The sequence below is a fragment of the Oncorhynchus kisutch genome, linkage group LG25, assembly GCF_002021735.2.
Source record: "Oncorhynchus kisutch isolate 150728-3 linkage group LG25, Okis_V2, whole genome shotgun sequence".
Taxonomy (NCBI): Eukaryota; Metazoa; Chordata; class Actinopteri; order Salmoniformes; family Salmonidae; genus Oncorhynchus; species Oncorhynchus kisutch.
The window spans coordinates 34,560,607-34,588,100 of NC_034198.2; the positions used below are offsets into that span (position 1 = coordinate 34,560,607).

General features: G+C 41.4%; 3 protein-coding genes across 6 annotated transcripts; all 3 read left to right on the forward strand.

Annotated features, from left to right (window-relative positions):
- The first annotated feature begins 2,230 nt into the window (after positions 1–2,230).
- On the forward strand, positions 2,231–10,797 carry LOC109889442 (zinc finger protein 664). Its single transcript, XM_020480869.2, has 2 exons — positions 2,231–2,516; positions 8,163–10,797. Exons 1-2 carry the CDS (start codon positions 2,321–2,323, stop codon positions 9,281–9,283), a joined length of 1,317 nt encoding a protein of 438 aa, XP_020336458.1. The 5' UTR covers positions 2,231–2,320; the 3' UTR covers positions 9,284–10,797.
- A 5,453-nt stretch (positions 10,798–16,250) lies between these two features.
- Positions 16,251–21,362, forward strand: LOC109888869 (serine protease HTRA2, mitochondrial). Its single transcript, XM_031804811.1, has 7 exons — positions 16,251–17,119; positions 17,463–17,667; positions 18,210–18,404; positions 19,389–19,530; positions 19,753–19,822; positions 19,944–20,039; positions 20,274–21,362. Exons 1-7 carry the CDS (start codon positions 16,644–16,646, stop codon positions 20,437–20,439), a joined length of 1,350 nt encoding a protein of 449 aa, XP_031660671.1. The 5' UTR covers positions 16,251–16,643; the 3' UTR covers positions 20,440–21,362.
- A 2,033-nt stretch (positions 21,363–23,395) lies between these two features.
- LOC109889441 (phenazine biosynthesis-like domain-containing protein 2) lies at positions 23,396–27,194 on the forward strand. Of its 4 annotated transcripts, none has more exons than XM_020480868.2 (10): positions 23,396–24,142; positions 24,250–24,355; positions 24,533–24,632; positions 24,918–25,016; positions 25,376–25,485; positions 26,195–26,224; positions 26,312–26,400; positions 26,516–26,691; positions 26,770–26,832; positions 27,003–27,194. In XM_020480868.2, the coding sequence occupies exons 2-10, from the start codon at positions 24,272–24,274 to the stop codon at positions 27,113–27,115; spliced, it is 864 nt and encodes a 287-aa protein (XP_020336457.1). In that variant the 5' UTR covers positions 23,396–24,142; positions 24,250–24,271; the 3' UTR covers positions 27,116–27,194. The 4 variants fall into 4 exon arrangements, with proteins under 4 accessions (XP_020336457.1, XP_031660673.1, XP_031660674.1 ...); XM_031804813.1 differs by having other exon boundaries at positions 23,455–24,142; positions 24,255–24,355; positions 27,003–27,148; XM_031804814.1 differs by having other exon boundaries at positions 23,500–23,809; positions 27,003–27,148.
- The last annotated feature ends 300 nt before the right edge of the window (positions 27,195–27,494 follow it).

A 27,494-nucleotide genomic window follows, 5' to 3' on the forward strand; every position in this document is an offset into this window, starting at 1 on the left:
ACGTAGTCTAAATGTTATTAACGCATAACAACACAACGTCCACATTATTCTGTTAGGCCCTATTTAAAAAAAATATCCCTAGTGAATTGATGTTGATCATCTGTTGTTTTCTGCTTGATTGAAATGTATATTATTATTTGACCCTGCTGGTCATCTATGAACATTTGAACATCTTGGCCATGTTCTTTTATAATCTCCACCAGCACAGCTAGAAGAGGACTGGCCACACCTCATAGCCTGGTTCCTCTCTAGGTTTATTCCATTCCTCCTGACAGAGCTGGTGTAACTGAGTCAGATTTCTAGGCCTCCTTGCTCGCACACGCATTTTCTATGGGATTGAGGTCAGGGCTTTGTGATGGCCACTCAAATACCTTGACTTTGGTGTCCTTAAGCCATTTTGCAACAACTTTGGAAGTATGCTTGGGGTCATTGTCCATTTGGAAGACCCATTTGCTACCAAGCTTTAACTGATGTCTTGAGATGTTGTTTCAATATATCCACAACTTTTCCCTCCTCGTGATGTCATCTATTTTGTGAAGTGCTCCAGTCCCTCCTGCAGCAAAGCACCCCCACAACATGATGCTGACACCCCCGTGCGTCATGGTTGGGAGGGCGTTCTTCGGTTTGCAAGCCTCCCCCTTTTTCCTCCAAACATAACGATGGTCATTATGGCCAAACAGTTCTATTTTTGTTTCATCAGACCAGAGGACATTTTTCCAAAAGATACGATCTTTGTCCCCGTGTGCAGTTGCAAACCGTAGTCTGGCTGTTTTCATGGCGGTTTTGGAGCAGTGGCTTCTTCCTTGCTGAGACGCCTTTCAGGTTATGTTGATATAGGAGTCGTTTTACTGTGGATATAGATACTTTTGTACCTGTTTCCTCCAGAATCTTCACAAGGTCCTTTGCTGTTGTTCTGGGATTGATTTGCACTTTTTGCACCAAGTACATTAATCTATAGGAGACAGAACACGTCTCCTTCCTGAGCGGTATGACAGCTGCATGGTCCCATGGTGTTTATACTTGCGTACTATTGTTTGTACAGATGAACGTGGTACCTTCAGGCATTTGGAAATTGCTCCCAAGGATGAACCAGACTTATGGAGGTCTACAATTTGTTTTCTGAGGTCTTGGCTGATTTCTTTTGATTTTCCCATGATGTCAAGCAAAGAGGCACTGAATTCGAAGGTAGGCCTTGAAATACATCCACAGGTACACCTCCAATTGACTCAAATGATGTCAATTAGCCGATCAGAAGCTTCTAAAGCCATGACATAATTTTCTGGAATTTTCCAAACTGTTTAAAAGCACAGTCAACTTAGTGTATGTAAACTTATGACCCACTGGAATTGTGATACAGTGAATTATAAGTGAAATAATCTGTCTGTAAACAATTGTTGGAAAAATGACTTGTGTCATGCACAAAGTAGATGTCCTGACCGACTTGCCAAAACTATAGTTTGTTAACAAGAAATGTGTGGAGTGGTTGAAAAACGAGTTTTAATGACTCCAACCTAAGTGTATGTAAACTTCCGACTTCAACTGTATATTGTTTGTTTGTAGAATAAGTGATGTTCCTCAGAGTGTAAACTGTGAATTTGGAAACTAGAAGTGCTCCTGAGTAGAATCAACGTACAGATAATTTTGTATGGTGGAATATGTATGTCCAATATGAAAATATTGGATTTAACTTGATGTTCCGACCCTACTGTCGGGGATGGTGCTTCCGATGGTCCTGGCATGGTTCCGAGGCCTGTTCAGAAATCTTGTGTTCATGAATGTGCGGTGTCAAAGCACACTTTGATAATGAATAATGTTGACTTCATAGCTTTTATTGGTAAGATTATCAATACGACTTGGGTTGTGGAAAGCAGAAATGCCAGGTTGAAGGTTATTGTGGAGATGGCAAAAGAGATATTGGAGTAAAATATTATTTTATTTTTTATCTAACTAGGCAAGTCAGTTAAGAACAAATTATTATTTACAATGATGGCATGCTGAACAATCTGAAGGGTGGAGTGTTTGAGCATGATATATATCAAGTTTAATGGGGTTGGGAAAGGGGGTTTGGAGGGAGGGTGTGTTAGAAGTTAGGGATTTATTTGGTTTTGAATGTTATTTTCATGGTAGTACAGAATTGGGGAGATCATGATTGATCGTACACTCCAGCCCAGTAGGTGGCGGCATGTACATCAAATATTTTTTTGCGGACCGCCATGATACCATAGAAGCAGCAGCAACAGCAGCGTTGTGTCCGGCCGTAAACCAGCGAATCTTGCTGCAAAAACAACAATTTCTCAATCTCATCCCTTTCTTCCCTAACATGTATAAACTACAGCTACTTAATCTGTTTCTCAATGAAAAATTAATCGCAGTTCCTTTGGAGATATCCGTGGCAGTTAAAAAAACGATAGCAGAGCACCAGGAAGAAATCTGCCGTTTGAGACGGGCGAATGAACGTTTACGAAGAATCCTGGATTTGGTTTTCAAACCAGAGATAAAGTTGCATAGATTAGCAGGTTTGTGACTATATCTCTCTATTTGACTTTCATTTGACATTTAGCACAATTTTAGAGGCTTTGCGTACCACAAATTAGCCATATACTGACAGTGGTAGAATCTAAGATGTTTTGCTCAATTTCTCGCGTCTCTCCTCCGCAGGGTTGCCAGGTGTAGCTACATTTTCGAGACAAATGACTACACAAAACCTGCCCAAAAGGCCTGAACCTAGGCACATTTGATTTCACACCCTAATTAAACTCGCCAAAGAATGTTCCATCAATGTATGTCGTTCTAACTCGTATGACCGCTATGAGTATGGTATATGGCCAGTATACCATGGCTAAGAGCTGTTATTTCATGACGCAACAAGGGGTCCTCGGATACCTCCATTGGCCATATACCAACAATTCCAAAGGTGCCTTATTAATATTATATAAACTGGTTACCAAAGTAATTAGAATCGTAAAAAGTTTTTTTTGTCATACCTGTGGTATATGGTCTGATTTACTTTGGCTTTCAGCCAAGCAGCTTTCAGGCTGAACCAGGTTTATAATTGTAAATACATCCCCTTTGCGCATGTGCATAACTATAGATAAATCTGACAGGAGAGTTTGAGTGATGAAAGTTGGACAGAGGATCTCAGTCTCTGAGCAAGAAACACTTGGATGAACATAAACTAATGTTAGGCTATTTTCCTGCAATTGTGCTCTTATTATGTGCCAGATGTTGAGACTAAAAACCATTATAAATGGTATCCTATAGCCCCTGATAGGCCTACATCTAATTTTAGATGATCTACAGTAGCCTAGACAAGATGTAGGCCTGATGTAAATTGAATGATCTAGCAGCTTGCTTAGTTCAAATGAAGACTAATTTATTCCACGTAAATAGCGAGGAGATTTCGAGGTAAGAAGTACTTGTGTTTCCCAATAGCCTGCTGGAATAGGCTACTGAGGATGGGGTCATAATTTCAATCTCTGAATTAAATATTAATAATATGTTGCTACCATGTTGTTATTGTGTTGCTACCATGCTGGGTTGTCATGTGTTGCTGCCTTGCAATGTTGTTGTCTTAGGTCTCTCTTTATGGAGTGTTGTCTCTCTTGTGTGTGCCCCGCAGAAGGCCATTTGCCTTTTGGTAGGCCGTCATTGTAAATAAGAATTTGTTCTTATCTGACTTGCCTGGTTAAGTAAATATGAAATGAATATACTTTTATTTATTTTTCTCCCTGTAGCCTAATCTGACTACTGTTACCATCAATCTAATGCGTTCTAGCAACTGATCGGCAGTTGCGATAGAACTTTGATAACTTGCATAGTATTTGCATGATAACATATGGCTACAACAACAATAAACTGAAGTTATAGGCTACTTATTAAATTGGTTTGTCAGCTCCATGTATGCTACACAAGTGGCACAAATGTATTTGCAATGAAGCCATTATCATCATTTCAACATATTTATTGTATCAAATGGTAGCCTACAATGGCATATAAATTTGTTTACTTGATGGCCAACAAAGGCAAATGTATCATTTTCCCCATTTTAATGTCAGTTTCATTGAGGACTTAACAAATAAAAAGAACCACACAAGGGAGTCTCAACTTCCATTTCAGATTTCCACTCGTGCAGCCCCCAAGAACTAAGCATGCATAAAACATTTTGCTCTTTAATTGTTCCTTTTTATTTCTTATTATTTGTATTTTTAAACAGCATTGTTGGTTAGGGCCTTGTAAGCAAGCATTTCATTCGGCGCATGTGACTAATAAAATTTGATTTATACCCTTTTCTAGTAATGTCAACATTCAACTGCAGTTTTAACCACCTCCAAGCGAATGTACATAATGCGCTCTAGTGCGCCCAAAGTCGTTTTCCAGTGCTTTGTCTGCACTATTTCTTGATGTGCATCAGTTCTAGCGTATTAATATGTTTTACGGAAAAATGGTTGAAAATAGATGTGCATTCTAGACACGCATTCTCCTCATGCTCACGTGACTCAGCCAATAGCTGTAGTTCTCTCTCAACAGACACACACCCCTCCGGCCCTCCCCATCACTCACTCACACCTGACAGTAAACTGCAGGTCACAGTGAAATATACATTTAAAAAAACGCCATGGCAGCTGCGGTGCAACTTAGCCCAAAAACCAGCAACCCGCGACCAATACATTTTCACCCATGACATCCTTTTTAAATGACCAATTAGTGGGAAAACCAAGAATATGGCAACACTTCTCTGCTCTGGTTCTCTCTCCTCTTTTTGAAAAAGGTCAACGGTAACTACATCAACTAAAATTGTGGCTCTTGTTTTAGCTCTTTAAAAGTATTTTTGTGGTAATGGAAAAAGTGTTCTGATTTTAGATTTGAAAATCAAGATTCCATGTGCTCTTAGTTGGTCTAAATTCAGAAAGTGGCCTACTTTGTCTGTCCATATAATTATTCCATTGCTGACGAAGTCTGTCATAATCTCGTGATCCAAGCCCATGCTTGCTATTATTATTTATTCTCAACCAGGCGTGTTTACTAAACAACAGATCATTAGAACATAAAATTACAAATGTAATTACCTTCATCTAAATATGTGTCTGGATAAATGCGGTTAGAATTAAACTACCTTCATCTAAATATGTGTCTGGAATAAAATCAGGCAGAAGTAGCCAGCCATGCATTAGGCTGTTTTGTTCAGTGGCGACTCATCATTCAGGGCAGGTGGGGCAGAACCACACCAGTTTTGAGTCCCTCCTGTTTAGCAAAAAAAAAAATAATCAATACACACACACACTGCCTTCGGAAAGTTTTCAGAACCCTTGAATTTTTCTTTATTTTTGTTACATTAGACTTTTTCTAAAATTGATTAAATAAATGTTTTTCCTCAGCAATCTACACACAATACCCAATAATGACAAAGAGAAAATGAGTGTTTAGAGATGTTTTCAAATGTATTCAAATAAAAAAACTGAAATACCTTATTTACAAAGTATTCAGACCCTTTGCTATGAGACTTTGAAATTGAGCTCCGGTGCATCCTGTTTCCATTGATCATCCTTGAGATATTTCTACAACCTGTAGTAAATTCAATTGATTGGACATGATTTGGAAAGGCACACACCTCCCTTTATAAGGTCCCACAGTTGACCGTGCATTTCAGAGGAAAAACCAAGCCATGAGGTCGAAGGACTTGCTCGTCGATCTCAGAGACAGGATTGTGTCGAGGCACAAATCTGGAGAAGGGTACAAAAAATGTCTGCAGCATTGAAAGTCCCGAAGAACACGGTGGCCTCCGTTATTCTTAAATGGAATACGTTTGGAACCACTCTTCCTAGAGCTGGTCGCCTGGCCAAACTGAGCAATCGGGGGAGAAGATCCATATATATGTATGTGTGTGTGTAATTTTGTTTTCCGATGTCAGATTTGAATAGCAGATAAGTAGATTGAATGTATATTTCATACACTAACTTTTGTCTAAGTTGTTGAAAAGTGGTATAAAAAAAACTGATTTGTGTCAAAAGTTACATAGAATAGAATGTTGGGAGTCATGTCACAATGGGCCCTTTGGAATGCTGAGGAAATCCCATGAAAGTGGATGGAGGACAAAAAGCTTAATAGTTCGAAAAGTATTAAAGATATCAAAAAGTTGTATACAAGCAACTCAATCCAGACCAGTCTGCATGACCACTCTGCAAGTTTGAACAGCGTTTCTATCTTAAACGGTGTAAGAGGAGTAGCGTCCTAACGAATAATACGTCTGAAGTATGTCTAAGATTTAAAGTGGGGACTCTTGCTTCACAAGCCCCATTAATAAATCAAGGTGACAAGAAGAAAAGTGGAAACAAATGGGCTTGTATGAAATAAGACTCTTTGTCCACTAGCAAAGACTAGCAAAGCTTTGTCTATCAGGCAAATTACGTTTACAGAAGAGGAATCCCAAAATATAAGGTAGATTCTCAATTGGTTGCTTGACTCCTCGCGTCTCCTCCATCCTCTCCTTGCCTCTTTTTCAAAAAGGTAAAAGGAAGTCAAGGAGAGGTGGAAACAAATGTTCTTGTATGAAATTACTCTCCTTCTCCACTCGTAGGGCACATGACTTTTACAGAGGATTCCCAAACTGTACAGTACCAGTCAAAAGTTTGCCACACCTACTCATTCCAGGGTTTTTTATTTTCTACGTTGTAGAATAATAGTTTAGACATCAAAACTATGAATGAACTGTGGAATCCTGTAGTAACCAAAAAAAAGGGGTAAACAAATCAAAATATATTTTATATTTGAGGTTCTTCAAAGTAGCCAGCCTTTTCCTAGATGACAGCGTTGCATACTCTTGGCATTCTCTCAACCAGCTTTACCTGGAATGACACACTCACGTTCTGTCTTACACAGATCTTATTACTGTTAACATCTCTTCTTGTAGTCATGTTTCTTAACTTTGTATTATATGACATTTCAGATGTAGATATGACAATTAGTTTATGAGATAGGTTTGATGTAGTGAACTACTTATGTATTTAGACATTTTTGCAAATTTATTACAAACCAAAAATATTTTACGTAAGTATTCAGACCATTTACTCACTACTTTGCTGAAGCACCTTAGGCAGCGTTAACAGCCTCTAGTCTTCTTGAGTATGACGCCACCGCCATGCTTCACCGTAGGGATGTTGCCAGGTTTCCTCCAGACGTAACACTTGGCATTCAGGCCAAAGAGTTCAATCTTGGTTTCATCAGACCAGAGAATCTTGTTACTTATGGTCTGAGAGTCAAGGTGTCTTTTGGAAAACTCAAAGTGGGCTGGCATGTGCTGAGGAGCTGCTTCCGTCTGGCCACTCTACCATAAAGGCCTGATTTGGTGGAGTGGTGCAGAGATGGTTGTCCTTCTGGATAATCAATGGAAACAGGATGCACTTGGAACTCCCATTGATATGAGACTTCGAAATTATCTGAATACTTATGTAAATAAGGTGTTTAAGTTTGTTAACATTTCTAAAAACTTGTTTTTTCTTTGTCATTATGGGGTATTGTTTATAGATTTATGAGGAAATAAATATTTTATACATTTTAGAATAAGGCTGTAACTTAACAAAGTGGAAAAAGTCAAGGGGTCTGAATACTTTGCCTATACTTACAGTGCATTCAGAATCTATATCGGACCTTCAGCGGCATAGCTAAGCTGGTAAACTTATTTTCAAACAACCTCTACTTGGCAATACTTTCTTCATTTTGGATTCGGAAGGCACTGGGTGTCTTATACACACCTGTTTTGAGTTGCAGGTGGAACTCTGATAACCAGAGAATATTCATAACAATATTTAAACCACTTTTTGTGTGAGGAGTTCCCTCACCAATTTAGTCTCCGGATGTCTCCCGTTTCCCAACGTCTTTGCAGGAAGTATTAATTTCTAAGTGACACGGGCACATTTAGAAGATGATGACTCTGGGTGCGTTCATACATTCACTCCGGCTATCTAAAACTGTTATTCATAATCTATATTTTAGGCCATTTTGTATTCAATTGTATCTAATACGTTTCTGAAAGAGTAAGCCTATTATATTTCACTGGGATGCATCGTGTGTTCAGTCCAATAATCAGTCAAAGGTAGGTAGTAAGCCCCATTTCTTGTCACTTTTCAGTGTTTTAATTTCGCTCTTTCATCCTTTCTTCCCTCCAGACCTCCAGCAATTCACTCTTCCTGAAGAGGAGGTTAATTGTGGCCAGCAGCACTGTGAGCAGGAATGGAGTGCCAATCTGGGGCCGGTGGAATCTGATGCCGTAGAGTCTATATGGGACTCTATCAACATCATAACGGTACAGAACCAAACAGAATCAGAAGACGAGAGCAACAGAGAGTCCCAATCAACCAGTGACTATCAGCCCCACTCTGATGTAAACCCAGACAGTGACAATGAAAAAGTGGATGGAGTGGTGAGCAGAATACCACCGTCAAGGTCAAAGAGGGGAAGAGGACGGCCAAGGAAACACACCGGTGAGTCACCTGATCTGAAATGTGACGTGTGCGGGAAATTATTGGCGACAGCAGCTAATCTGAAAAGGCATCAGCAAAATCATCACCGTGAAGAGAGACCAAGAAAAGAAACCAGTGGATTGCCTGATCTAAAATGTGACGTGTGTGGAAAATGCTTTACGGCAGCACGTAGTCTGATGAGGCATCGGCGGAATCGGCACAGTGATGAGAGACCATACATGTGCGACACATGTGGACAATGTTTCACCCTGAACTGCTACCTGACCCGGCACATGAAGCGTCACACGGAGGAGAGACAACATTGCTGCACCGAATGTGGCAAATGTTTCTTTCACCAAGAGAACCTGGAAAATCATATGGGTGTTCATAGAGGGGGGGATTTTAAATGTGATGTGTGTGGGAGATGCTTGACGACAAAAGGTGGTCTGAAATTTCATCAGAAAAAGCACACGGAACAGAAAACGCATCGGTGTAAAGAATGTAGCAAAGCCTTTTTCTGCAGGTCAAACCTGAAAAAGCATATGAGGATTCACACGGGGGAGAAACCATTTTGGTGCAAAGAATGTGGCAAATGCTTTGGTGAGAATGGAAGCCTGTCAAAGCATATGATGACTCACACCGAGGAGAAACCTCATCGCTGTAATGAATGTGGCCGATGCTTCGGTCTGAAGGGAAACCTGACAGTTCATATGAGGACTCATAGAGGTGAGGGAGTGCAATGTCATTTGTGTGGAACTCACTTGAAGTTAGCTTCAAGTCTGAAAAGACATCTGCGAACTCACAGAAAGACTATTCATAATGACTGAGAACGTGTAAAAATCCTTTGTGTAAAATGTGTTAGTTGAAAGATAGAATATTAAGAGGACATACCCCTCAGGTCACTGCTCATGGTTAAAAGTACTGTCTGAAGTCTGGGAATCTGTTCAATGGTAAATTCCATTAATATAGTTGCCTATTAAGGCATCAATCATGAGCTAAGCACAAATGTTTTACTTTATGTTGGTTACTTTTTGAAAATAATTTGGGTAGAGCCCAGAGAAAGGATGTTTATCCATTGTTCTTTGTCAGGTAGCGATGTAGCCCACATAATAGACACATTATTTTAACTTCTATGGCACTTTTCATGGCCGAAAAAAATCTGGGTAGCCTAATTGCAGTTGAGGCAGTGGTGTGGTCAATTCTAGGGATGGGCATTTGAAAGTTATGAAAATGATCGAGTACTCGCATGTTTGTGTGAAACAAGGCTGAAGGCAACAACAACAAAAAGTCTGCAGTATGCTATCGGTTGTTCCAAATACAATTGAAAATGACATTTTAACATATTTTCATTGCACTTGACATAATTTCAGGAAATTGAAATTGCTTTTGGAATGTCAGTTGGTATGGAATGCCTCAAAGTGACTGAATTTAAGTGAAATTTATCCCAACCCGAGTCATAGTAAGTTGTGTAGCACCCATGGCGATACTATATACTTTAATACTTATTACATTTCTGTTCAATTGTTATCATTTAATTATATGGTAGCACCACTTGAGGCAGGAGTCTAAAGACACATTGGAAACGTCATTATTCCATAACACCAGGATTGTCCTCTCCACAGGAGAGACTATGGGGACTTTTCTGACCAGCATACAGATTACCTTATCGAATACTTGCCCATACTTTAACAAAAGCCTTTACCAAACCCTTAACCCTATTCATTAACAAAGTTCTCTTCCAGAAATGACATTTTTTGTTTAAACTGACTGGTTTTGTATTATAGGGACTGGACCCTGGTTTTATGGACACACAAACTGATACATTCTAACTGCAGGTGATATTGGGAGAGTATGTACATTATCCTGTGCTTGCTACATGGCCGCATGTACTATTAAATCTCTACCTGGCCACCAATCGGAGCCTGGTTCCTCTCTAGGTTTCTTTCTAGTTTCCTGCCTTTTAGGGAGTTTTTCCTCACTACTTTGCTTCTGCCTCTGCATTTCTTGCTCAGTGGGGTATAAAGCTAGGTAACTACTGTAACTGTAAAGCACTTTGACAACTGCTGATGTACATTTACATATACAGCACATTTGAGTAGGATGGATTTACCCACCACTACTTATGTGTTTTTATTCTTAGATTTATTTTAAATGAGTTTTTATTTTTAGGTATCTGATCTGTGCTCTTTAAGATCCTATTCTGCATGTTTTATTTTCTTTTGATATTGAACAGTGCATTGTTGAGAAAGAGATTTTAAATAAGCATTTCCCTGGATTGTGTTAGAATTTACACCTCTTATATCCTGTGCACCAGACAAAATAAACTTTTGATTTGATGTTCCAGGAGGAAGCCAAGAGCTTCGTCACCCAGGAGAACCATGACTAGTGTATTATGGAATCCCTGGACAACCCTAAGAACTATAACTTTGCCATCGACACAGATGGCCATGTGGTGAAGATGACTGTGCTGCAGCGAGGGAGACTGCAGTGAGGTAGACACTGCAGCACAGTCCTCTTCACCACATGGCCATGTTTGTAGAGGGATGGCTTCTTCTTCTATGAGGTTAAATGGCGGTTGGCATCCAATTTGTTGCATTACCGCCACCTACTAGACTGGAGTACAACTCCCTTATACTTTACTTGAAAAATAAAAATGTACTAAATAAATACCCTACAATCTAACACTATACTCACTAATTTCAAATGTATATAAAATTAAATGAACACCCCCCCCTAACCACTAATTAAATGTATTTATTCCTACCTCATGCCATCACCCTGAAAGGATGGGACATCACCACTTAACACATCCTGTAACACTTCTGCTGTCAAGTCTCGCACACCCAAATACCTCTGCCACCACAACCTCCATTTTCTGAGACTTCCGATCCATCCCTGCAGTAAGATTGATAACCATTGCTATAAATGCAAAAAATCCGATCTTACTGAAACTTATTTCACTTTTTGGCCTCTCCCTCTATACTGATATCTCTACTACTCTCCCCATTCCTCCCTCTGTACTGATATCTCTACTACTCTCCCCATTCCTCCCCCTTAGCCCATCTAACTCTATTTTCTTCACTGCCTCAGCATATGACAACTTCTGCACTACTCTAACCCTGGAAACCTTAACCTGCCTCTCTCGCACAGGACATTTCTGATCCCCAGCACCATGGGCACCCCTACAATTAACACATACCACTACTTTCCCCAATACTACACATTCCTTTGTCTCATGCCCTTCTGCACATTTCTCACACATTGGACCCTCCCTCCTACACACTGCTGCCACATGCCCATAAACTTGACACCTATAACATCTTAATATATTCGGCACATACGCTCGTACAGGATAACTTATATATCCTAACTACACTTTGTCGACTCAACTTCAAAACTTAAAATAACAGACTGACTTTTCTGTTTCCCCACTCTCGCCACCCTGTCTGCGTCGCTCGTCGTTTGATGCGACGCATTACATATGTAACCGTTGTGAAATGGCTAGCTAAAATGCCAAAAAATTAACTTTTGATGTCAATTTGACCAAAGCTGTATCCCGTCTAGACATTACCCTGTGCGGTGGGCTGTAAAACTTATACGGGTTTCGTTCCTACCTGACTGCATTGCAGATACCTTGACGACCCTGAAAGACTTGAAGTAGTTGTTCCCCTTGCAGAGTTTTTTGGAGCGATGGATAACGGTGCTTCAAGGGTGACTGTTGTCGATGTGTGCAGAGGGTCCCTGGTTCGAGCCCAGGTAGGGGCGAGGAGAGGGACGGAAGCAATACTGTTACACATACACTGGGAATCTTTGCCCTCAGCTGGTGAACATTTATATCTACTGTTACCCCAGTTATTACTCCTTTCATTGGTGCCCTTTTCTTGAGAATGAAACAATTCACTTTTCTTGCCCCCATTTATTTTACTTTGAGCTCATTCTTCCTCTGCCCAACAGAAACACAAACAATTATCACTAGACCACTTCTAGTTACCCTCACCGATTCCACATGACCCAACTCTTTTTTTTTTTCACCCACCAAAAAAACACAAATGGACCAGCCAAAAGCCAAGAGTCCACTTTGTCCATAAACTTCACTCCTACTGTCAGACTCTTCATCAACCTGATAGTCTGTGCATACCTCAGTCTCTGATGACTTTACCGAACCTACCACCTCCGATACTCACCCTCATTCACTTCCATTTCTCCTCCTGTCTTCAGCTCCCTCTGCTTACACTTTCTAACATTCTTCTTTGACAAACCATCTCCCTTTTTTCCACCATTTTTATCTGACTCAAGCTCACCTTCTCTCTCTCTTGGACCTCTTCTCTCTCTTTTTCCCTCCATTCCTCCTCCGTTTTCCAAGTACACGTCTCCTTATGATAATCCTGCCACTCCATCCCTGACACCCATCTTGTACTTGCTTTCTCTAGGGACTCCATTTTCCCCCTGACCCCACATTGACAAAATTCGATTTTTTAAAAGTGGCTTCAAAACAAACACCACCGTCATTCGATTTGTGATTATTTACAAATCAAAATAAAATGTTATTGGTCACATGCAGATGCTAATGCGAGTGTAGTGAAATGCTTGTGCTTCTAGTTCTGACAGTGCAGTAATATCTAACAAGTAATCTAACAATTTCACAACAACTACCTTATACACAAGTGTAAAGCGATGAATAAGAATATTTACACATGAATATATGGATGAGCGATGACCATGCGGCATAGGCAAGATGCCGTAGATGGCATAGAGTACAGTATATACATATGAGATGAGTAATGTAATGTAGTGTGTAATCAATATATAAAGTGGCACTGTTTAAAGTGACTAGTGATATCATTTATTACATCCAATTATTAATTATTAAAGTCAAATCAAATGTTATTTGTCACATACACATGGTTAGCAGATGTTAATGCAAGTGTAGCGAAATGCTTGTGCTTCTAGTTCTGACAATGCAGTAATAACCAGCGAGTAATCTAGCTAACAATTCCAAAACTACTACCTTATACACACAAGTGTAAAGGGATAAAGAATATGTATATAAAGATATATGAATGAGTGATGGTACAGAGCGGCATAGGCAAGATGCAGTAGATGGTATTGAGTACAGTATATACATATGAGATGAGTATGTAAACAAAGTGGCATGGTTTAAAGTGGCTAGTGATACATGTATTACATAAAGATGCAGTAGATTATATAGAGTACAGTATATACGTATATATATGAGATAAATAATGTAGGGTATGTAAACATTATATTAAGTAGCATTGTTTAAAGTGGCTAGTGATATATTTTACATCAAATCCCATTATTAAAGTGGCTGGAGTTGAGTCAGTGTGTTGGCAGCAGCCACTCAATGTTAGTGGTGGCTGTTTAACAGTCTGATGGCCTTGAGATAGAAGCTGTTTTTCAGTCTCTCGGTCCCAGCTTTGATGCACCTGTACTGACCTCGCCTTCTGGATGATAGCGGGGTGAAAAGGCAGTGGCTCGGGTGGTTGTTGTCCTTGATGATCTTTATGGCCTTCCTGTGACATCGGGTGGTGTAGGTGTCCTGGAGGGCAGGTAGTTTGCCCCCGGTGATGCGTTGTGCAGACCTCACTACCCTCTGGAGAGCCTTACGGTTGTGGGCGGAGCAGTTGCCGTACCAGGCGGTGATGCTCTCGATTGTGCATCTGTAGAAGTTTGTGTGCTTTTGGTGACAAGCCAAATTTCTTCAGCCTCCTGAGGTTGAAGAGGTGCTGCTGCGCCTTCTTCACGATGCTGTCTGTGTGGGTGGACCAATTCAGTTTGTCTGTGATGTGTACGCCGAGGAACTTAAAACTTACTACCCTCTCCACTACTGTTCCATCGATGTGGATAGGGGGGTGTTCCCTCTGCTGTTTCCTGAAGTCCACAATCATCTCCTTAGTTTTGTTGATGTTGAGTGTGAGGTTATTTTCCTGACACCACACTCCGAGGGCCCTCACCTCCTCCCTGTAGGCTGTCTCGTCGTTGTTGGTAATCAAGCCTACCACTGTTGTGTCGTCTGCAAACTTGATGATTGAGTTGGAGGCGTGCGTGGCCACACAGTCATGGGTGAACAGGGAGTACAGGAGAGGGCTCAGAACGCACCCTTGTGGGGCCCCAGTGTTGAGGATCAGCGGGGTGGAGATGTTGTTACCTACCCTCACCACCTGGGGGCGGCCCGTCAGGAAGTCCAGTACCCAGTTGCACAGGGCGGGGTCGAGACCCAGGGTCTCGAGCTTGATGACGAGTTTGGAGGGTACTATGGTGTTAAATGCTGAGCTGCAGTCAATTAACAGCATTCTTACATAGGTATGCGTCTTGTTCAGATGGGTTAGGTTAGTGTTCAGTGTGATTATGTTGTCTGTCTTTTGACCTATTGGGGCGGTAGGCAAATTGGAGTGGATCTAGGGTATCAGGTAGGGTGGATGTGATATGATCCTTGACTAGTCTCTCAAAGCACTTCATGATGACAGAAGTGAGTGCTACGGGGCGATTGTCATTTAGCTCAGTTACCTTTGCTTTCTTGGGGACAGGAACAATGGTGGCCCTCTTGAAGCATGTGGGCACAGCAGACTGGGATAGGGATTGATTGAATATGTCCGTAAACACACCAGCCAGCTGGTCTGCGCATGCTCTGAGGACGCGGCTAGGGATGCCATCTGGGCCAGCAGCCTTGCGAGGGTTAACATGTTTAAATGTTTTACTCACGTTGGCCCCGGTGAAGGAGAGCCAACAGGTTTTGGTAGCGGGCCGTGTCAGTGGCACTGTATTGTCCTCAAAGCGAGCAAAGAAGTTGTTTAATTTGTCTGGGAGCAAGACGTCGGTGTCTGCGACGGGGCTGGTGTTCTTTTTGTAATCCGTGATTGTCTGTAGACCCTGCCACATACGTCTCGTGTTTGAGCTGTTTAATTGCGACTCTGTCTCTATACTGACGCTTGGCTTGTTTGATTGCCTTGCGGAGGGAATAGCTACACTGTTTGTATTCAGTCATGTTTCCGGTCACCTTGCCATGATTAAAAGCAGTGGTTCGCCTTGTTTTCAGATTAGCTTTGTTAAATCCCCAGCTACAAAAAATGCAGCCTCGAGATATATGGTTTCCAATTTACATAGAGTCCAGTGACGTTCTTTCAGGGCCGTCAAGGTATCTGCAATGTAGTCAGGCAGGAACGCAACCTGTATAAGTTTTACAGCCCACCACACAGGGTAATGTCTAGACGGGATACAGCTTTGGTCAAATTGACATCAAAAGTTTATTTTTTTGCATTTTAGCTAACCCTAACCCTTTCCCTAACCTTAGGAAACGCTCTCCCAATTGACTACATTAAAATGGTGGTATTCCTCAATGGTGCTGCCCATACTAGAGGTTTCTATCATTCTCTATGGTCGTGATCTAGGTTGGGGACTTGTCCCCTAATTCTCCTAACCTGATAAGAATAAGTCATCTATAGGCCTGAAGTAACTGATCACCTATAGGCCTGCATTGCCGTGAATAGAGTGGGTGGAGTAGAAAGTATTGCTGGTCATTTAGACCTCACTCCCCCATGAAATAACACTATATTACTTACTTCGGCTCCTAGAATAGTTCTCTCTATAAGCCTATATGTATTTTATATACACTGTATTGCATTGGGGGCATTTATTTGACTTTGGAACATGTTTTAAAACCCAAATGTAATTCCAATGTCACTTAAATATGAACAAATATGAATCATTCATGTTTAAAATATATTTTTTTATATTTTATTAATAAATACAGGTTGACACTTCTACTATTACGTGCGGGGCTGACAAGGTACAAATCTGTCGTTCTGCCCCTGAACAGGCAGTTAACCCACTGTTCCTAGGCCGTCATTGAAAATAAGAATTTGTTCTTAACTGACTTGCCTAGTTATATAAAGGTAAAATAAATCAAATTTTTTTTTAGAACGTTTCTGAAATTCTGTGACCCGGAAGTACTTTTAATTTGTGTGTTACTCTACGAGACGCTGGTTATTTTTTCGACCTAGTTAGGTCGTGGTCTGATAGCTGGTACGTGGATGATGATTACGTTTTTATAAATCCGTAGGTTACTAAGGTCAGACGTAGTTGAAGATCCATATGGTCAAGAAAGGAGTGTGAATTGTTGAATTTGTTGTAAAAGTTATTTTACTGCATTCTGACTGATGCAACAACATGTCAACACATGTCAATCGTCCGCTCTTCTGGATAATCAGGAGGTACACTGGGGAATATCTCCGAAAATTTAACATTTTGAACGAGCGAACACTAGGACGAGTTTCCGGTGCTTCTGTCGGTTACAAACAGCACTCAACTGGAGACGCAAACACTTGTCATGTCAACAATGTTACGACCATTTGGAGCGCAGGAGGCGGCAGGCGCAGTGGCTCAGAGCGGACTACTCTCCTCAAGTCAGTTGCTGTTGGGTTGGGACTCGGTAGTGCGGCAGTTCTGCATTTCAGAGGGGACGAGGAGGACAACGTTTGTGAGAGGAGAGGTTTACTTTGTGATTCGATCCTAGAACGTGTCTTGCCAACAGCCCACTGTGCCTCTCCTTTTAAACCCGACAGTCCACGATTCAAGTTCAACTTCATTGCGGATGTGGTGGAAAAATCTACGCCCGCTGTCGTTTATATTGAAATCGTCGGCAGGTAAGATCACACGACCGCTTTGATGGGCTAGTTTGTTTTGATAACAAAAAACAATAGTGCCAGTCCCGTTAGTGCTATCGTACCAACTCCTCCATGTCACTGATTATCATGTCATGTTTGGATTGGCAATGTTGGCAAGAGCACATACAGATCTGAGACCAAGTTGATGATAGATAACCCCTGACCAACAATTGCTATCCATCGAGGGACTCCGCACTGCATCTGACCCTATGACTTTCAATGTGTGTGTGTATCTAGGGGTTTTGTGAAAGGGCGTTCTAAATGTCCATTATAACCAATGAACAATAACGTAACCTGTAATGTTCAACTATGATACTGACAGGCACCCGTTCTCCGGCCGGGAAGTCCCCATCTCCAACGGTTCTGGTTTCATTGTCAGCAGTGATGGGCTCATAGTCACCAATGCCCATGTAGTGGCCAATAAGAGAGGAGTCCGGGTCAAGCTAACCAATGGGGAGACGTATAACGCCACTGTGCAAGACGTCGATCAGGTGGCGGACATAGCCACTATAAAAATCAATGCCCAGGTAAGAGGTTATGATTGAGGCATGACACTCACCCTACCCTCTCGGTCTGTCTCTCTCCTCTCTTTATCACCCTCTGTAGCATTTGCTCCTTTCTGTAGCACCCTCTCCGTCTCTCTCTCTTCTCCGTAGCACCCTCTCCGTCTCTCTCTTCTCCGTAGCACCCTCTCCGTCTCTCTCTCTTCTCCGTAGCACCCTCTCCGTCTCTCTCTCTTCTCCGTAGCACCCTCTCCGTCTCTCTCTCTTCTCCGTAGCACCTTCTCCGTCTCTCTCTCTTCTCCGTAGCACCCTCTCCGTCTCTCTCTCTTCTCCGTAGCACCCTCTCCGTCTCTCTCTCTTCTCCGTAGCACCCTCTCCGTCTCTCTCCTCTCCGTATCTCTCTCTTCTCTGTAGCACCCTCTCCGTATCTCTCTCTCCTCTCTGTAGCACCATCTCCTCTCTGTAGCATCCTCTGTCTCTCTCTCTTCTCTGTAGCACCCTCTCCGTCTGTCCTCTCTGTAGCCCCCTCTCCCTACCCTCTAACTGTGTCTCTCTCCTCTCTGTAGCACCCTCTCCCTACCCTCTCTCTGGGGCTGTCGTCGGATGTGCGTCAGGGGGAGTTTGTGGTTGCCATGGGCAGCCCGTTTGCCCTGAGGAACACCATCACGTCAGGTATCGTCTCTTCAGTCCAGCGGGGCAGCAAGGAGCTGGGTCTGTCCAAACCCAACATGGACTATATCCAGACAGACGCTGCCATCGATGTGAGTACCCTGGTCTGTTTACAGTAACTCTAGCCTGCTAGTAAAGCATTGACTCTAACCCTAGCCTGCTAGTAAAGCATTGACTCTAACCCTAGCCTGCTAGTAAAGCATTGACTCTAACCCTAGCCTGCTAGTAAAGCATTGACTCTAACCCTAGCCTGCTAGTAAAGCATTGACTCTAACCCTAGCCTGCTAGTAAAGCATTGACTCTAACCCTAGCCTGCTAGTAAAGCATTGACAGTGACCCTAACCTGCTTGTAAAGCATTGACTCTAACCCTAGCCTGCTAGTAAAGCATTGACTCTAACCCTAGCCTGCTAGTAAAGCATTGACTCTAACCCTAGCCTGCTAGTAAAGCATTGACTCTAACCCTAGCCTGCTAGTAAAGCATTGACTCTAACCCTAGCCTGCTAGTAAAGCATTGACTCTAACCCTAGCCTGCTAGTAAAGCATTGACTCTAACCCTAGCCTGCTAGTAAAGCATTGACAGTGACCCTAACCTGCTTGTAAAGCATTGACTCTAACCCTAGCCTGCTAGTAAAGCATTGACTCTAACCCTAGCCTGCTAGTAAAGCATTGACTCTAACCCTAGCCTGCTAGTAAAGCATTGACTCTAACCCTAGCCTGCTAGTAAAGCATTGACTCTAAACCTAGCCTGCTAGTAAAGCATTGACAGTGACCTTAACCTGCTTGTAAAGCATTGACTCTAACCCTAGCCTGCTTGTAAAGCTTTGTGGTCCACTGCCGTCGACATAACTCCACTGGTCTGGTCATGGATGTGAACTAATTGCCAGTAGTAATTTAGTAGACACTCTTATCCAGATAAATGTACAATCGGTGCGTCCAGCTTGTAAGGAACGAGTTGTATGAACAACCACACATCACAAGCCCCTATCTGCAAAATCAGAGCTAGTAAGAGTAAAGCATTATGTTCTCCAAATGTATGACATGATCAATAATGCTTCTGGATTGTTCTGTCTTGTAGTTTGGGAATTCTGGAGGGCCTCTGATTAATCTGGATGGTGAGGTGATCGGCATCAACACCATGAAGGTGACGGCAGGGATCTCCTTCGCGATCCCCTCGGATCACGTCAAACACTTCCTGAACCAAGCCTCCGACAAGAAGAGTGAGTTACTTTACCGTGCTGACAAAGTGCCATAGCCTGGTACCAGATCTGTTTGTGCTGTCCTGCCAATTCCTATGTTGGCTCCTATGGTCATTGTGTGACAATAGGACTAGGTCAGACACCACCAACAGGTCTGAGACCAGGCTAATAAGACCATAGACCCACTACCTTGAAGTTATTTGCACTTCTTGGAAGTTGAAGGTTTTTGTGATTGTCTCCTAGAGTCTCGATTGGGGGTGTTGGACACCAAGCGGAGATACATCGGGGTCATGATGCTGACCCTGACTCCAAGGTAAAGGTCATATGACAGCTATTGTGCTGCACCTGAGTGAACAGGAAAGCTATCACCTACCTGGGGTAGGATGAATGACAGTGGAGGATTTAGCCATAGTTGGATGTCTATTCTGTTGCAGTATCATTGCCGAGTTGAAGCTGAGGGATCCCTCCTTCCCTGATGTCACATACGGGATCATGATCCACCGTGTCATCATGGGCTCTCCAGCCAACAGGTGAGCACTGTGTAATGTCCGTATAAGGTCTCCATATTCAATTCAACTGATGTGTACATTGTTTATTCTTTCTTCGTGCGTCAGTGAAATACACTTAAGAATGTGGAATGCCCTCTAAAGGTATATTTCAATAAAAAATTCCAGGGCAGGTATGTAGCTAGGTGACCGTGTCGTTATAACCCTCCACAGGGCAGGTATGTAGCTAGGTCACCGTGTCGTTATAACCCTCCACAGGGCAGGTATGAAGCCAGGTGACATAGTGCTGGAGATCAATGGCACCAAGGTGAACACGTCAGAGGAGATTTACAATGCCGTGAGGACCAGCGACAGCATCACCATGGTGATCAGAAGGGGTCAGGACCTACTCAGACTACACATGACCCCAGAGTTCACAGAGTGATGTCATCAAACGTTGCCAGTTAGTGGAGCCGCATGATATAGAGGTAGTGTACGAAGAAGAGGACAGTTGGTGCACTGAAGAGGACGGGGATATTGAATGATCCCACCCACAACATGCTATCACATCACTGTCTGTGTGGTTCTACATATTAAATAAACCACAGGACAGAAGTCATGTAAGATATAAGATGGCCTATTAACAGATAGCAGCCAACTTTAAAGCCGAGTCCAGTCTGACTGATATACAAATCACCTTGTATCATAAATAACTACTCCAATATTATTTGTAGATCCATCAGTCACAATTTACACAATACATCGCAGTTTTGATGCTCTCGAACACTGCCTACCATGGGTTTACAGTCGTGAGATAAGATGGGCTATGATTAACACAGTATTAGATACTGTAACTGAAGGCTGAAGGAAGTGACAGTTGGTTGTGACTGATTGGGTTCAAACCAAGACACTGCCCTCAACAGACCATGTGATTTATAATGAAACATACTTATACTAACATATTGAGCTATAAGCCTCTGCACTGAAGTATTTACAGTTATGACATCAATATACAGTACATCCATCATCAATTGACTTGTATTGTTTTGGGATTTAATTACAACCTCATTGAAGATCTGATATAACCAACAAGGGGTGTGATTCAATCCGATCTGTGGTAGATCCGCGTTATAGCGTGCTTGACATTTTAAAGGTAATTTTTAATACAGCCAACATATGAAATGTTTACCATTAATGCTCTCTCTGCAAATGTGGTGAAATTGTCTTTAAAAGTTGCACTGTCTACATGTGCTTTCAGATTAAATCCCGCCCAAGATTGTAATTAGGGTTTTCACTATAATACACTGTATCAGTTGTGTGTACAATATTTTTACTGAAAGTCACTACAATAAACTATTTTAAAATGTTGATATTTCTAAGTCCGATACAATCCTACCAATCTCAGCATCCCAGAACAGAAAACCTCATATGTTAGTCTGAGAGATTACTGTACAACACACTTTACTTGTCTGTTTTTGGTAAAGCAGGTAGTAGGTTAGCATATTTCCCTTTCTACTTCCTGCCTGTGTCTTAAATAGTGTGATTTTAAAAGTTGAGGTTGGGTTGTGAGAAGTAGGTATTGGTCTTAAGCCAAAAAAGTAAATTAACATGAGCACCACAATGCCTAACTTCAGTGATGCTCTACCAAGGGGTTCCAGCAGACAGCTACTACAGGAGCTATGTTGGTCTATTGTATTTCAAACAACATATAGACAGGTTACTTAGGATTCAAAACTACTGTAGTAGGTCCAAGCTGTGTGCTGGTTAACCTTATTAGAGCATTGTTGAAGTAGGCATTGTGGTGCTCATGTGATTTTCCTTTTTCGATCACAGACAAATGTCTGCGTTGAAATGCCTGCCTGAAAATGTTGTTTAATTTCCATGTTTGTTTTACACAAAGTAATTATACAACATTTCCACATGCAAAAGATGTATTTTTGTAATTTCCACATCAAATTATGTTCTAAAAATTGAAGTGTTGGACCTGAAAATGTGGACTGAATTGTAAACAAATTTGTCAGAGATGGAGAAGTATGCACTCTGGAAAGATATGGATATGCAACCACCCCAGATTTAGACATTTGAGTGGTGTGACAGCCACAAACTCAAAAATAACAAATGCAAATGCATATTACCTTACAGTCAATGTCTCTAGTCTCATACTCAGATGCAGTTGGAACTGAGTTGATAACCTATAGCATTGAAAAGTGTGAGCTAAAGGTCTGTTACCGGTGGCTATCTTAGGTTGTACCGGTATGTCAGATTAGCGAAATTGCCCATTTCTCAGCCTCTGAGTACCACATAAACACTTCGAATGAATAGCAGACATGTTCATAACAAGTGGCTATGGATGAAGATCAAAATATCTGTTCAAAAACATATTTTAAAACCAAATTTAACTACATTTTAAAATATGATTATTTTAGGGAATTTAAACAATTTCTTAGCTAAATATAGCTAGGTTTCCTCGCTTGTTGGTTAGCTAGCAAGCCAATGTTAGCGCTCCTTTGGCCGGTACAACTTTATTTTAGCTAGCTAGCTGATCAAAACACAACCACATTCATTGGCTCAAATCAGAAACAGCTCAACGATAACAACCCATTTTCTAATGTCGGATAATTATCTGGATGCATTTTATTAAATAAAGGGTGGCTACAATGAAGAATCTCAAATATATGTTGGTTTGTTTAACACTGTTTTTGGTTACTACATGATTCCATATGTGTTGATGTCTTCACTATTATTCTACATTGTAGAAAAAATAAAAACCCCTGGAAGGAGTAAGTGTGTCCAAAATGGACTGGTACTGTATATATCTATTTTTTTATATACCACTCTGAGACCGGAAAATATTCTAAGTAGGTACTTTTCATGAACGTAAAAACATTCAAATGCAATCTTCAAGACTTCAAGGTTCAGTTAACTCCGTTTTAGAACATCCCCCTCAGTCCACTCACTCTTGAGTTACCATAGAAACCATCACCATGGCCTAAAACCAAAAAAGAAATAAATCCAGAAATTAAAAACATCGATTCAACCATTGTCATCTGCGTGTTTTCTGAAATACAGGCAGATGATGGTATCAGAGGAGATGATGGAAAGTATTTACCCATTTTAGATGCTCCACTAGCAGTTGAGTTTAAGAAGAGCTCAATATATCAATGTTCTGCAGAACAAAAAAAAACTCATAATTATTTATGTAATGGTTCTCATTGAAAGGGGTTATCATAACGGGGCAATAGTTAACACGTCTTATGGCTGCAGGGGCAGTATCGAGTAGCTTGGATGAAAGGTGCCCAGAGTAAACGGCCTCCTCCTCACCGTCGAAACCGGATGCAGTTAATTGCCCTCTTAATTGGAGGTCCAATTCACAAACGTTATCCACCCCAGCCCTCGATTTTACAACCGATTTTGCTCGAGGGAGCAAGTGAAGAACTTTAATCACTTGTGGGGTTGATATGACCCACAATTCAATGCAAACTTTAGTCACGTGTCAAACTCCGGCGTACAGGAAGTCTCAAATGTAATCAACATGACTGCGTTTTTGGCATGTCAGACAAATTTACAAAACTAGCTTTCTAAATATACATATATATTTAAAATGTAGCTAGTTTCATAAACATATTTTGGGGAATTCTGATATTTATTGGAATAAATGCCCAAACTATAAAACTAGCTAGCTACCTGACAGTTACGTTAGTTTTAACTAGCTATGTTCGCTTGCTAGGTACCTTTTTAAATACGTTTTTAAGATCAATATTTCCACCAAGGAGGTTGCCTCTCCAATCATCACTCGCTTAGGCAAGGGACATAAGGTATACTCGGATTTGACGATGTAAAACGTAATTCGAGGGTTTAGGACCCAGGGCTGTAGTTTGTACTGCTGCCTATATATGATCAAAATAGTCTAGGTGGGGTTCTCTCATTGTCTCATTTTTACAAGGATTTTGAAACAAAATACACATTTACCCTGGGCAGATGCCTACCTACAGTTTCGATCAAATCAATGAAATAAAAATAGCTAGGAGACCAGAGTTGCCTAACCTTTTTCACCAGCACTGGTCTGAAAGCGCAATATTTTGGGCCTATTCTATGGGGAGATTGTCTAGCCAAGCCAGCCCTATCAAGTCGGTGCAGACGAAGAAAATGTGAGGAAGCAATAGACTTTAGACTCTTGGAATGATACACCCTCTGGTTAAACTTTATTTGGAGGCGTGCAGCTGTTAAACTTATTCATTTCTCTCCGTGAAATCAGCACAGGTCTACTCTAGTAAGTAATGGAGATTCCAGTGTTCACTGTTGATGCGTTTACCAACTTCCCTTTCAAAGGAAATCCTGCAGCAGTTTGTCTGCTTTTACATGTAAGTGCACTTTTTTCTACTTGGGCAAATAATACATGATTACATGTCATTGCATATGTTCATGTATTGCTGAATAATCAACATGAGTATTTGCTTTAAGTTATCTTATTATAGGTATACTTAAATATTACCAATGTAATCATGCAAAAAAATACTGTTGACTGTTCTCAACCAAAGGAATTGCAGGATGATATGTACCAGAACATTGCTGCTGAGATGAACCTGTCAGAGACTGCCTTCATCATAAGGCTGAATTCAAAAGATGACTTCAGCTCAGGTATCTTTTTTTGGACATTCTGAAATAGAGTTGTAATTTACTAATGTATTCGATATCAAAAGGTATGCCACTTTTACCATTTTCTGTGCAGAGGTTTGCAAATCTGCCATCTGGTGGTAATCTATTTTATTGCAATTAACTAAGGGGGTATTTTATTGCAATTAACTAAGAGGGGGTGACTGCTGCCAATGAGAGTAGATGGGGATTGAGGAAAGAACATGTTAATCAACTCACCACAACTTCCTAAAATGACTGACATGGGAACTTGTATGTGTTGTATTGAAGGAGCACGCTTTCGTTTGCGTTGGTTCACCCCCACCACCGAGGTTCCTCTGTGTGGCCATGCCACCCTGGCTTCAGCTGCAGTACTGTTTTACAAAAAAAGTAAGAATGACAGTGACGACATTAAACAATAAGGCACGGGGGGTGGTATGTCAACGTGGAGTGCCTGGATACAGCCCTTAGCCGTGGTATATTGGCCATACCACAAACCCACAAGGTGCCTTATTGCTATTATAAACTGGTTACAAACATAATTACTACAGTACAAATAAATGTTTGGTCATACCCGTGGTATACGGTCTCATATACCACTGCTTTCAGCCAATCGGCATTCAGGGCTCGAACCATCCAGTTTATAGTACAGTATCTCACATGTAAGCAAGTGAATTGCAACAAGTACACACTTTCTGTATAGACTGCAATTCAATTAACTGTTTCTATCCCACAACCCCTTCCTTCAGAAAATGTCAACTCAACAGTGCTATTTGAGACATTGAGTGGAGAGCTGTATGTGCGACAACAAGGGGAATCTATAGTGATGGATTTCCCACTGAACAAACCTACTCCTGTGGTAGGTGATGGAATCAATGTGGTACATTCATGTTCAGCATGTTATATACACTGAGTATACCAAACATTAGGAACACCTACCTAATATTGGAGGCCGTCATTGTGAATTAGAATTTGTTCTTAACTGACTTGCCTAGTTAAATAGAAAACATTTAGTTGCACCGCCTTTTGCCCTCAGAACAGCCTTAATTCGTTGGGGTATGGACAAGGTGTCAAGCGTTCCACAGGAATGCTGTCCCATGTTGACTCCAATGCTTCCCACAGTTGTGTCAAGTTGCCTGGATGTCCTTTGGGTGGTGGACCATTCTTTATACACACGAGAAACTGTTGAGCGTGAAAAACCCAGCAGTGCTGCAGTTCTTGACACAAACCGGTGCACCTGGCACCTACTACCATACCCTGTTCAAAGGCACTTAACTTTTGTCTTGCCCATTCACACTATGAATGGCACACATACACAATCATTGTCTCAAGGCTTGTATATCCTTTTTTAACCTGTCTCCTCCCCTTCATCTACACTGATTGAAGTGGATTTAACAGGTGACCCCAATAAGGGATCATAGCTTTCATCTGGTCAGTCTGTCATGGAAAGAGCAGGTGGGCTTAATGTTTTGTGCACTCAGTGCACATGCTATTATAAATATTGCATAAAAGCCTTTGCATATCAATGTAACTTTTTAAATGATCTAATTTAAGCTTAATATCCGCAGGGTCTTAATGAATTTAAAGACATAGTTAAAGTAAGTGCGTCATCCTTCTTACCACTGTTTCTATAATTTATGGTGAAGAATAAGACTTGATGTGACAGTCTGAATGTGTATGTGCAGGCTGCTGTGGGAGACCAGCCAGTTCAAGAAGTGTGCCTCTGTGCCATCACCAAAATGCTAATGGTGTGCCTTGCTGACAGTTGTGACAGGTAACATTCAAATATATAATAAAAACACTAATTATCCCTGGGCTGTTGGGAAATGGAGAGGATGGAAGGGCAACGTAGCCTGAAAGGGATTGAAACAGTGAGTCTTGGGTTATAGGTCAGTGCTCACATCCCTGCAGCCAGACCCAGCAGTTCTGCTTCGTGTAGACACTGGCGGGAGGGTTCGGGGTCTGCTTGTCACCAGTATTGGAGACCCTGGCTGTCAGCCTGGCTATGACTTCTACTCCAGAAACTTCTTCCCCTGGTTCGGGGTTCCTGAGGACCCTGTGACTGGTAAGAACAGAGCACATTGGCCAGTCTTATTCTTATTCTTTAATTCAAATATATATATTTTTTTATATATTTTTTTAGGCTCTGCGCATACTGTCCTTGCAGGCTACTGGTCAGAGAAACTTGGCAAGAAAAAGATGCTGGGTGGGTAATCTAAACAGTATTGCAACATGGAGGTCAAATTCCATTGCACAGAACAATACATTTACAGATATTGGTGGACATGTACATCTTGAGTCCAGTAAAATCCAATCAATAATCATGTAATTTGAAGAACTGCCACTAACATACTATATTTCCCCCCTGTGTGACAGCCTATCAGTGCTCTAGCCGTGGTGGGGAGCTGGAGCTTGAACTACAGGATGATGGCAGGCTCGATATCGCTGGCCAGGCGGTAACCGTCCTGCAGGGGATTCTCACTGTGTAGAGACTATGCTGTTTACTCAGAACTAGCCAAATGTACAACAGGAGCATAGCAATTAAATGTAAAAAAAAAAAAACTCTGACTGTGTCTACAAATTATTTGGGTTTTGAGAGATTATTCCATTGTGCCAAGTTGTTAGTCAACATTCAGCATACAATCCTCACTATTTGTACAGTGAAGCTAAAATTTTAAATGTCTCTATACTCCAGAATTTTGGATATGAGAGCAAGTTTTGAATATGAGGTGACTACTGAATGTCACCTTTAAATTGGGGGTATTTTCATACATATCGGTTTTACCATTAAGGAAGTTCACTTTATTTAAACCAACAGCTGTATTTTGGGTGTAAATGACATGTTATAGAAGGGTCCAAACATTGTTT

Bases quoted from the DNA above. Each gene is read 5' to 3' on its own strand.
- LOC109888869 (XM_031804811.1), top strand. From the start codon at position 16,644: ATGTCAACACATGTCAATCGTCCGCTCTTCTGGATAATCAGGAGGTAC. The intron at 17,120-17,462 runs GTAAGATCACAC...TGATACTGACAG, and splicing joins TATATTGAAATCGTCGGCAG to GCACCCGTTCTCCGGCCGGG. The intron at 20,040-20,273 runs GTGAGCACTGTG...AACCCTCCACAG, and splicing joins ATGGGCTCTCCAGCCAACAG to GGCAGGTATGAAGCCAGGTG.
- LOC109889442 (XM_020480869.2), top strand. From the start codon at position 2,321: ATGTATAAACTACAGCTACTTAATCTGTTTCTCAATGAAAAATTAATC. The intron at 2,517-8,162 runs GTTTGTGACTAT...TCTTCCCTCCAG, and splicing joins AAAGTTGCATAGATTAGCAG to ACCTCCAGCAATTCACTCTT.
- LOC109889441 (XM_020480868.2), top strand. From the start codon at position 24,272: ATGGAGATTCCAGTGTTCACTGTTGATGCGTTTACCAACTTCCCTTTC. The intron at 24,633-24,917 runs GTATCTTTTTTT...GTTGTATTGAAG, and splicing joins AAAAGATGACTTCAGCTCAG to GAGCACGCTTTCGTTTGCGT. The intron at 25,017-25,375 runs GTAAGAATGACA...CCCTTCCTTCAG, and splicing joins AGTACTGTTTTACAAAAAAA to AAAATGTCAACTCAACAGTG.